This window comes from Colius striatus, chromosome 8 (genome assembly GCF_028858725.1).
Source record: "Colius striatus isolate bColStr4 chromosome 8, bColStr4.1.hap1, whole genome shotgun sequence".
NCBI lineage: Eukaryota > Metazoa > Chordata > Aves > Coliiformes > Coliidae > Colius > Colius striatus.
Genome location: NC_084766.1, coordinates 33,773,008 through 33,785,274, shown reverse-complemented (window position 1 = coordinate 33,785,274; position 12,267 = coordinate 33,773,008). Strand labels below are relative to the sequence as shown.

General features: G+C 37.4%; 1 protein-coding gene across 1 annotated transcript in view; it reads right to left on the bottom strand.

Annotated features, from left to right (window-relative positions):
- Positions 1-12,267, bottom strand: part of PLPP4 (phospholipid phosphatase 4) — a 50,943-nt gene that overhangs the window by 26,537 nt on the left and 12,139 nt on the right. Inside the window, exons 2-4 of the mRNA XM_062001903.1 lie at positions 6,168-6,276; positions 1,881-1,971; positions 82-145 (exon numbers count right to left, since the gene is read on the bottom strand). Of these exons, the coding sequence (XP_061857887.1) occupies positions 82-145; positions 1,881-1,971; positions 6,168-6,276 (264 nt within the window). The remainder of the gene's footprint in view (positions 1-81; positions 146-1,880; positions 1,972-6,167; positions 6,277-12,267) is intronic.

The following is a 12,267-nucleotide window of genomic DNA, read 5'->3' as shown; positions in this document are numbered from 1 at the left end:
ATTAAGGTGTATTGTATTTATCAATCTGTCTTCATTTCTCTTAACAGTTAAAGCTATGATTTATAACATAACAAGACTTACCTTCCCACTATTAATTTAATAGTATTTGTGCAGACACCATTCAGAGCTAGAGCCAAGGAAACAGCTACAAAACAGAATGAACAAATAGAACAATAATAATCTAAATACCAAGCTACAAATTGCAGCATTACAGCATTTGATTTACAGACTGAAACCTGAAACTGGATTGAAAACTGAGTGATCTTCACAGCTTACTGTTTTACTTATTACCCAGACCAAGGACAGACCCCAGAGTACCATAATACTCACATGACTGACTTTGTTCTGCTTTTACTCCTCAGAAAACTTATTTCCTTATGCAGAGCTAGTTTTCATATCATGACATTTGCATAGGCATAAATCATCAGATGGAAACAACTGTTAGAGAAACAAGCCCTGCATTTATCAGTTTTGCCATTTACTAGGTGAAAAATCTTACACTCTTTGGGTCAGGGAGAATTCCTTTATAGACCTATATATAAGATATGTACACATATGTGTGTTTATGTATGTATATATGTGTTTGTGTGATGCAATTAAACAGTCCACTTTCATGCTGAAGAACTGCCTTTTGGCTAAAATTAGAATTGGATTTTATTTATTTGTATTTCAAAAAGATGTGAACATTTGGAGTAAAAACTTTGATACTTCCCCCTTACATTTACTTCCAGAATTAACCAATTTTCCTAATAAAATCAGAGTAAAGAACAGGAACTGTCATACTAGGTATGGCTGAATCATCTGGTTCATTTGTACTTGCATGCCAAGTCCCCAGACTTTCCACAGAACCTCATCTAAAGCCTGTGGAGATCTCTGCCTTGATTTCAGTGGCACTTGGATCCAGTGCACAGTCTTTTTAAATTACAATGCATTTCATGCTGCAGCCCACACAGTAGTTTTCTGTTACAGTGACAACAGTCACTGAATTTTATTCCCCATTAGAAAAAAAATCCTATCAGGGAAACCTCTGATTTTCAACAGAACAGTTCCAGTAATATAACTTTTGATTACATCAGCTACATGAGCTATTTTCTCATTGGACTGCTGCCTCAAAAATATTTGCAATTCATAGTGCTTCAAAGTATTGGTCTGCCAGTGAAAGTCCTTTATTCTGGTGTTTAGCAATACCTATGTAAAAAGGATCTGGGTGCATATCACTAAGAGAGTTCAGAAGATAGGAGCAGATAGAATTTGCTGGGACAGTTTAAGTCTTAGCATTCCTATTGTCTTCCTATGCCTCTGCTTAAAGTTGCTGCCTACCACTGTAATTAGACCTCACTCATAACAAAGCCATAGCAGTACACAGTCCAGGATTAAGTGAACTCCACCGTCAGTTTAGGATGAAACATCAGCTTGTCATTAGAAAAGCTGAACCATGAACACAGATTTTGCAGTGGGGAAGAGTTAACTCCAGAAGCAGGTCAAAGAAAGCAGTGAGAAGAGTAATTTCCCACACCTAGCAGCTGAGTCTCACAGGACTTTCCAGTCAAACCCCTTATTCTAAATAGCTGCAAGTATAAATAAGAGGTAAGTAATAGATTGGCTTTGACAGAAAAAATATACATCTGAACAGTCTCTCAGATGGTCTTGTCTCTGCTGATCAAAGTCTGGGCCTTGCTAGGTAGATTGTGGAATTAAGGCACAGATTTTGTACATTTAGAAATATATATAAAGGCCTTTGGTGAGGTGTCTCACTACCATAACTGCACTGAAAACTACTGTGAGGGACTGTAACAGAAACAGGCATTCTTTAAAGCATATACTTCAATGGGAATGAGAACTACCACACATTTTCCATCTTGAATTATGACATCCATTACCTAAGAAAGCCTCTTTAATTTCAGTCTTGTCTGTCCGCCGGATTATTTTCACAACAAAAATGACTGCCAGTGGCGTAAGGAACGAAATTGCCTGTAAGAGATAACAAATATCATGTGTGAGAGCATCAATTTGCTTTCAGAACAATTGGTTAACAATTAGTTCCAGTTAGTGCCACTGAAACTGGGAAGCTGAATGATCTTTATCAAACTCCTGACCTTAAGCAAAGTGAGATGATTGGTCTTTGCAACTACAGGGCAACAAATACATTAAAATTGTAATATTACTGTGGGTTATAATTGATTTGTAATTTATTGGAACTACATTTAAAATGTCAGCTTCATAAATGAAAATAGAACAGTCTCTAAGGTCCACAAGATTCCTACAGTGATCCATAGGGACCTTGTACATTTTTATCACACTAAGCATGGCTCCAGAGGGCTGCCCATGCAGGCTGTGTTCTCAGTAAGACCCTACTCCACATGTTAGACTTCAGCACCAACTTTCTGACATTTAAAATGATCTTGAATTTTTGTTTCCTTTTAAACTATCATTCTTGAATGCACTGAGATGGTCATGCCTGTATGACTCATTTACAGATATGTGCAACAAATTGCTTTATTTTGTTCAAAAACAGAACACCTGAACATCTACAAGTACACTCATTGGTTAAGCAGAACCACATTCTCTTGCTTTAGGACAGGATTCCTCCTACAAGGAACCTGAAATGGCATCTGCACATCAATTCATACTTGATTAACATATCTCCATTACCACAGAGCACTTTGGACTATGGTTATGTTTCAGTCATCCAAAACATTCAGTTATCCAAGAAGCATCCTACTTTGTGCAGCATCTACATACTTCAGTCTGTCCCCTCTGAGCACGTACACATTGTCTTTCTCCACAGAGATATACCAGTTTCTCTCCAGCACAATACCAGTGAGTTTTGCATTAGCAGCTTGCCATAGAAGCTATGATTTTGATGCCAATTCATCAGACTTTCAATGTTAGAGGTAAACGGCAACTTGTAGGCAAGGGAGGCCTTTATGCATCTTGCTGATTCCAGTCTAAGTTAACCAATTTCTCTCTGGAATCTACAAAATCTCTTCACAACCACATTTCTTCAAAAGCAAAGTGAGGTCTTTCAAAAGCATTTATAATCATGAAGTGAAAAATTAAGCTGTATATGGTACAAGGGGTGCCAGGGCTTAAAGTAAGATCTTTAATGAGGCTGAACAGTGCTTTACTTCTTAAATTGCCCCACTGAAATAAAAACCAGACAGGAGAGATCTGTTATGACAGAAGATGTGTGACTCTTCTTTTTATAATACAGATTAATTGTGGTCCTCATTTGATGCTTTTAGAACATTTGAGTAGGGAAAACCATGAAAATGCAGTCTATTTGTTATATAGGTATTGCATCTTGGAGCAGATTTTCCTCACGTGCATCTGCAAAATATCAAACTCAGTGAGCCATGCAGATTAAAACAGTCTGTTCCCTTTTTTTACATTTAGAAAGGCAGACACCAGCTTTTGTGCAAAAAGATGCATCAACTCCACTAAAAACTCCCTCTGTCTACAGTGTATGTGATATTTAGTATACCAATGCCACATTACCAGCCCAGAAATGTTCACTTCTCTCTAACCTCAGCAATAGTTTCATCTCAGCTTTTACAGACAGAGTGAAAGCTTTAAATATAAAAGTTAAAGCAAAACCTAGAATTAATAGTTTCATTCTAAAAAGCAAACCAGGAGAGAGAAGGAGAAAGATATCTGCATTCCATTGTTGAAGAACACGTAAGAAATATGGCCAGGCTGACAGGCTTATAGTGGTGGTTTAATGGAGTTAGAAATCTTTTGAACAAGCAGAAGCAGCAGAAAATATGAACAAAGAATAGGATTCAAGTGGCAACTTGTTCCAAACCACTTCACAATCAATCTTCAGAAATCTGGTAAAACTGCAGATTTCCTCATATTTCACAAGCATATGGGTTTCTGAGAGAAATGAAGAGCTATTCATGTTTGCTGTACATTGCTGTTCCTTATACAAAAGCATTAGCTGGAAGGATTAGCAAAATGCACATATAAAGTTTGGCTTGCTAAAGGTTCCTTTTTCTTTATTTTGCAAAAAGAATCTGTATGGCTCATATCCATAACAGATTTGGCAACAGTCCAATGAGCAATACTCTCCTCAGATGTATCTCAGTAATGTTTTCTTTTCCAGCAGCAAAATATTCCAATATTGCTTTGCTTTTTTGAAACATGGACAAAATCTCTCTCATTCCTTATTCATCCTGGCAAGCCAGAGATATACTACAGTTACAAGGACTCCCACATACTTCCAGCTGACAGCATCTTACACTTTCCAATACAAGCAATGCCCACTGACAGAGACAGAACAAGGCCCAGGTCTTTCCAGTCCTTGTGGCTTGCTTGCTACCCATGCAGAAGTCAGCTTTGTCTAATTTCGATCTGAGTTTTAAGTATTCTCAACATTTCCCTTGAATTCAAATCTCTCACCATATAAAATAATCCAGCAGTTCATAAAATCTTAGAGATTGCTTTCTGGTAAGCCACAGGCATACGTTTCTGCAGAGTAAAACACTAGGGGCAGGAAATTTTCTACTCAATAAAAGTTTGTGAGCAATGCTAGAGTGGGTTTTTTATTTCCTTTAAATTAAAGAAATAAGAACAATCATTCGGAGATTATCTGTTGCTTAATTTAAGAAGGTGTTTACTGAGTTACTGAGATGCCACAGTCTGAACTAGAAAGAGAACATTGACTATACAAACACCACTGACTCAGAGCTGCTTGGAAGTTACACTCACCATGAAGTATACCAAAAGCTATCTCTGTGGGAAGGGGTTAACAGAAATGTACTACACATATCCTACATCAGGCAGTAGCCTCTGGGAAGTACAGAGAACTGCCTAGAGGATGGACTAATGATTATCCCAACTGGTTTCAAGAAAGTTTCACCACTACAGTGAATTGATTCACTATTGGTTCTTGAACTCTTCAGTTATAGATCAGAGAAACCATGTAGCAAAGTAATGCTCAGCATAAGGATAAAATGGCAGAATTAAACTCAAAAGTCTTTCCTAGCACACCAGTTTAAAGTTCAGTTTTATGGGTAGTTCTTTTTTACATAGTTGTCTCACTTTTCACAAAAACACATGTATTTTTACACATCCAGGCAGAATGATTCCTTAATAGAGCTCCTTCCTAACACAGTATAACAATATGTTCCTGAATCTAAAACCAAGCCTTCAGTCCCTGAACCTTCAAAAGCTCACCTCACAAATTGGAAGAAGCTTCAAGATGTTCCTTAATGAATAAGCTTCTGTAACTGAAGGCCTGGGTCTTGAAAACCAAAACAAAACAACGAAGACAAATTATGTAAGCTGACTTACATTTATTCAGAATTCAAGGCTTGTTCTGAAAAACAAAACCCTGGCTTCACTGAAGACACAGGAAACGATGATTTCAAATTAGAGTACTAGGATTTGACCTCACCTGCCATGCCCATTTCTGCCAAACCTCCACTTTGACTGATGAAGCTTTTGCAAAGACTAATGTCCTTGTTTCAATAGCCTGAACTAGATCTGTAATTTCTTAGTATTTCTGTAGTGGTCCATCTTCCTGCACCCTTATAGTTATAGATGTAGATTATTATGAACGTCAGTCATGGCTAATGAAGCTTATAAAAACCATTCCTTTTGATAACCGGATAAACCACCAAAATCAGCCAGTCAGTCTGCATGTCAGCATGAGCTGTGATGGGGAGAGCCAGAAGAACTGTGTCAGCAGAGCAGCTCTATGATATATTTTGTATGCTTGTTGGCAGAAGCTTAAACAAAGGTTTTGTCTACATGGGGAGGAAAAGGAAAAGTACTCAGAGGCAAATATCTCAGTGCCTAACATGCTTAAAACAGAGCAGGTTCCAAAATTTAAGCACCTAACCTACTAAGAACCTGCAAGGTTTTGTCAGGTCACCCAACCAAGTAATTTAAAAAGCTTCTCTAATAATTCTCTAATCTCTAATAATATAACATTTGTTAGAATGTGAAATCAGCATTTATAAATTGAGTCACCTCTTAATGCTGATTTTTAGAAACTCCCCATGACTTCCTGGATTTTGCCTTTTTGGACATCCCTGATTTGGAAAACAATTGTCATTAGAGGCAAAGGAACATCCTATAGTTCTGACAGATTTCCTACTCCTTAGCAAATGAAAGTGTACTTAACTTACAGCTATCAAATCATCAACAAAACTAGTACTTACAAACATAAGACGTGTAGGTATGTTGTCTGATTGCACCAGAGGATTTTTATACAGCCAAATCTCTTCTGGCTGGATAACCCGTTGGAATGGATCCAAAAACTCTGTGAAACTGAAAAATAACAAATAAAAAGACAATTTTTTCACAATTGGAAATGATGGCCAAAAACTCCAGAAGAGTTCTGCTGATTTAAAACTTCCTCCACAGTTAATTAAGGTATAGCATGCATGAACTATAATATATTGCAATCTTACCTCACAGCTTTTTAATAACAACCTTCATAAACACAGCCTTAGGAAAAATATTTTTTAAACCCAATATTCTACAACTCCATAAAAGTTTCATAAATTTACTGTGGAAGAATAAATTGTCATTTTATCTTTTTGTGTGAAAAATGTGCAAAGGATACTGTGGGATTAAAGAAATCACTTAGTAGGTGTTTTATACTGAAGAAAGTATATGCCAGATATCAAATGCAGAATGTGTGTCTCAAGATTCAGACTTTGAAGAATGACAGTTGTATTTGCAGGATCACAAAGCAAGAAGCAGCAGCTCAGAAAATTCCTACTACTGATAAAACAGATAACTTTAGAGAATATCTCCAAGAGAAACTTACTCATAAAACATGATGGGCTAACAGAAACATGTTTTTTCTTTTTTTAGATTGCCAGTATGTTGATTTGATTGTCAAGCTTAAAAACCTAGCTCTACCAGAAATGTCTCATTCTACCCAAACCGATTTAATTTCATTCACATGTCATTTTGCTCTCTTAAAACAAACAAACAAAACCCCAACAAACCAAACAAACAAACAAAAAAAATCCCACAGTTTTGTGATTGTTATTTTAAAATTAAGAGCATCAAAATAAAATGATGAGGTTCCACTGTTATACATTAATTATTTGTGTGGGTATGTTTTGTCCAGCACTGAAAGCAGCACAGATTGTAGTCTTTGCTTGTAGGAAGAAGTTTCAAAAACTTTTTTAGCCTACATAAATTGTCTCTTCACTTAAACCATAGTTCTTTTTCCATAGAGTCCTTCACTGTCCTTTGACTCTTAGTTTAAGTCACAGAAGAATTCCAAGGAAACTTTGCCTTGACTTGACACATTTCAGGGTTTGTTTACAAGGAGTGAAAGAACAGCCACTGAGAGAAGATGCAGGGAGCGGTTTCATGGCTATACTCGGCAAATTGGTTTTACCTAATAAGCCCGTGGAACCAGAACACAGAGGCATAGCGGCCAAAAGCTTCTTTTACTGTAAATTTCCCAAAGCCAAGAGGGCCTTAAACTTCTCCAAAACCAGGTTTTATATAAGTAGCAGCTACAAAAATTGACTTTGTAAAGAGAAAAGTGCTCAAAGCAATTTGTAAAGCAGAGCAAAATGAAACCAGGCATATCCAACTCCCTCCTATGGAGATGAGTCTTCATATCTAGCCAGATCAGCAATATCATAAACAGCAAGATCCAGTCTTTTGGGTCTTAAGGAATCCTCTTTATCTCTTCTGAAGATTGTCCAGTTGTACTTCATTTTCTCACCATAGTCTCCAATCTCTGCATTAGCTACAGTCTCTCATATCCCTGGTACACATTGAGCCCCTTTACCTGAATACACTCAGAGTGACTCCCACTAGACAGCAGGTACAAAACTCTGTGTCTACTCCAAAGAAGCCCAACCAACCTCTTCTTCACAAAGGAAAACAACAAAATCTGAAGACTAAATAAGTCAAACAGACTTGGCACTTATACTGACAGTTTGGCTTCCCTTAGTGACCTATATGGACACAGAGAATCTTCTGAAAACTTAAGGAGTTTGGTACTGCACAGAGAATGTTGACTGTTGCACTCAGCTTCTTCAAATCTAGAGTCTGACCCTGCTCTCCAACAGAGGTGAAAGGTGAATTTCAGAAGTGTCAAAACACTTTGTTTCAGTGCTTTAAAAAAATATTTACATTTTCATTTTTAAGTTTAGAAACAACAGCTTGTGCAGGACATGAAAGGAGGAAATATTTCTAAAGAACAACATTTCCAGGAAATAAAACACCTCATACATGAAGAATTCATTTCACAGTTTTTCTCTTCAACTAGAAAACCAAAGGTTGATTTCTAGACAATGCAGGCATCTTTGTTTCCAAATTTCAACTGAGAGTCCTAATGTTTGGGGTTTGTTTTTTTTCCAGTCTTCAAAGATACTGGCAGCAGGTAGAAGCAATTAACTTCTGGTTGAAAGGGTTTGGTTGCTATGCCTGGGTATGACATCCAACGTGTGTCACCTTGGAGAGCTGAATACAGAAGCTCCCAGCTATATGGGATCCATGACCAGGATGTATTTCACTACTGTAATCTAAACATAAATAAACAGACATGCAAATTTAGGCACACAAGAAATGAAAGGAGCCAGTTGAGTTTCAACAACTACATCTTTCAGCCAGTCACATCTTTTCTGACACACTCCCTCAGGCATTTGCTGGTTTGATTGCTTTGAGGTAGTTCTCAAAGCACTAGGGCTGATGGACATGCCAAAGAACGCCTTGAAGCGGAGTCATGTTCTTTGACATACCCAGGCCTTGAAGTATTGCTGCTAAACACAAAAAGCAAACAATACACAAACATTTATGCTTCAAGGTGATCACAGTATATCCAGGCACCAGTGCACTTTTGGAAAATGTCACATTAGTCCAGAGATTTAATTCAGTTGACATTAGGACATTTGACATTACGATCAAATGACAATAGAGTTAAAAGTTTGGGACTCTTCTTTTTTTGTCCTATCTCCTTGTAATTTAAGAAAACTAAGACTAAAGGATAAGTTAAAAAAAACAAAATTCATAGTTCTCAAAGGAATTCATACTAAGACATTGCAAATACATGCCAAACCATAAGATTTAAATCTTTTAAGACAAAATAACATGTGATAAAGTGATGAAACTATAAGTAACAAAGATAGTATGATTCCCATGGAAGATCAATTTTCTGACTAATATATGCCTACTATTTTTTAACTCTTCTAAATATTCATTTCACCAGATCTATTAATGACAGTAATAATTATTATAATTATTTTTACATAATAACAGCAGTTTTGTATTCACTGTATATTAAATCTGATTATGTATCCATTTCTTCCTCTGACTTGTGTTCTGTGTTCCAAGAACAATGTTCAAATATCCTGAAACATAATGAAAGAAAAACAGAAATAATTTCAAAATCACTACTGAAGAAGGAGAAAAAAAGATAGATGTAGAAGGCAGCAGATCTTGCCTGTGTGAAAACACAGAAATAGAAAGAAAACAGTTAAAGGAAAGTGACTATATTAAAAAAAAAAAACCACATCATTTTTTTCATCTTCAGAAAGAGCTCATCTGCTAATTAAATTTTTATGCCAAGACTCATAAGAGAACAATTCTCTTCCTTTTTTTGAAGCATCATTGATGCGCAACCAGATACGAGATTTCACTAGCTTGAAGGCAATTCCCTTTGTACTCTATTAAACAGTCATGAGGACATACTGGTTTCTAAGCTGCCTGACACTTAGTGATTTATGTTCCTTTGTCCCAATCAAAAGTACAGTCTATTACTATTCATAAGCCAGCACAAGCTTATTTAAATGACTAGATGTTATTAGAAATGAATGTAGTCCTTGGATAAAGAAAACTGGTTATTTCTATTATGGCTGAAAATACAAGCTCAATCATTTAACTTCCCCTGGTAGCAGGTGGGCAACTGCATATTAGTGGATGAAATTTTAGTATTAGCATTTTAGCCTTACATTTTCCACATGTTTATATAGTCATCCAATATTATTAACAGTTTAACAATCAAGATTTTGAACCCTTCAGCCTGATAACGTGTATTTAAGGCATAAAAAGACTTCTGTTGACTTCAAGAACATTTAACCTTGGCTTTCAAAGAAACCTACATTAACCAAGAATCCTAATTCCATTGAAAACATCAGTGTGAAGCAGGTGCCCAAGTGTCTGAGTTTACTTTAGGCATCCCAACATTAGTGCCTACAATACTACAATAAACAAAGGCATTGTTCTTTTCTGAGGACACAAGTACTTCCAGGTTACATTAACTTCACTTCCATTTAAAAGCATCTAGCCCTTCCAGATTACATCTGTGCAAACACCATAGCACAGACTGATCAAGGCAAAATTGCACAGTAGTTTTGTGATAATGTAGACTAATAATGGTGGGGTTTTATGAAACCATTCACTAGTAGTGAATGAATCAAACATTGCATAAATAGCCTCACAGTCTCTGACCTGGGCATCCACCGTGATTTTCATCTCCCATAAGTAATAGCAGGGCGTTGTTTAGCACTGCACCTTAGTGTGCTTACAGTAGCTACCATTCCCTGGCATTCAGCAGCATGAAATCAAGAGGCAGTGACATTTGGAAGTCACTAAGATCAGAGAAAAAGCGTCAAGCAGTACTGCACTGGCAAAGTTGGTATGGTAGAAACCTTTAAATATGTTGGAGTAGAAAAGTATGCTCCCAGTCTAGTAAAAAGAACAGGACAGGAAGAGGACAGATGGGCCCAGAATTAGGGTTGTACTGCTGTGTGCTATTACAGTGAGGTAGAGGCTACCAGTTCATAGCACATCAGAAGGTTAGAGATTGCTTCCTGGGTTTGAGCATCAACTAAAGCATGTACAAGGGAGCTTCTGTTTGTTCAGTCGTGAGGGCAAGTATTGGGTTTTTTGTCCCAAGTAACAACTAAGGGAAGACAGAGTACCTATGGAAGAGTATAAATGTGAACCTGTGATAGTGATGCTCAGTCTTTCATACCAGATACCTAATGACCAACCCTTCTCGAAGCTTAAGCTGCTGACACACAGATCTGACCCTAAAATGGCTTTGTATGCAATTCTTTGTTAGAGCAAGTAATGAAGACATAGCAGGTGTTTGTGAATCTCTCTATCTGAGGGCTTGTGGGAAAAAAGTTTGGCTTTGACCATCAATCCCTGACTACAGCACTCGTGTGTGCAAACTCAGCCCTGCTTCCAACAGAAACAGGTTAGCTACAACCACGGTATTGGAACTCCACTGTGCACATTCTTGCATGCATGCTTCCTTGAGTAGTCCCCAAAATAGGCCTCAGATCTAGTAGTAAAAGCTTTTCTAGTGTACCTGCCATGTTCAATTGTGCAATCAGTTGTCCTGTCCTGTATAGGTTGGCCTAATTACAGAGTACATGCACCATACATAACTTAGAGATATTCACGCAAGAGATTCACAGTCCCAACATTCTGAATGAAGAGCCATAGGGTACAACAGATGTGTAGGTATGAAAATTATATTCTGAAAGATAGAACTTGCTTTAGCCTAGGTCACTTGCTGAAAGCTCCTAAACAGACAGAGTCCAGTGCAAACACTGGTGCGTTGCACTGAATACTGCTTTGTATCACCTGTGCTTAAGACTTCAACTTACCCATTCTGAAACATACTAATAATGGGGAAAACATTCATGTCATGTTATTTTATATATCTGGAGATAATGACTTACACTCAAGCCATAAGAAAATCTAGTCTTGTTTGTTCTCTATACCTCAAAAAAACCTCAAAATCTTTTAGTGGTTATTTTAGGAATGCCTATAAAGACAAACTATGAAAGGCTTGAAATGGTCTATGGTTGGAACGCAAAACAAACAGAACTGAAGCAGACAGGATTGTGATTAAGGTGAGATAAGAAACAATGCCTGTAGTTTATCACCATCATTCTGCTCACCACAGAGTTGCAGGAGCTCAGTTTCTGAAATGCTGCTGTCTGTGCATATTAGCATGATGGGATTCCTTTGTTAACTCTGAGGTTAGCACAAGGAAAGAGATTCGAGTCGTTTAGTTTCTAACATAACCTGGGAAATCCAAATCCTCAGCTATCAAGAAGAGAATTATGTTGGTGTACAAAAAAATTATGACCAGTTATTAGTCATAAAATCATTTAAGCTGGAAGAGACCTTTAAGCTCATGGAGCCCAGCCTTTGTCCCAGCCCTATCAACCACTAGATCATTTCCCTCAGCGCAACATCCACCTGTCTCTGTAACCCCTCCAGGGACGGTGACTCCAGCCCCTCCCTGAGCAGCCCCTTCCAATGCCT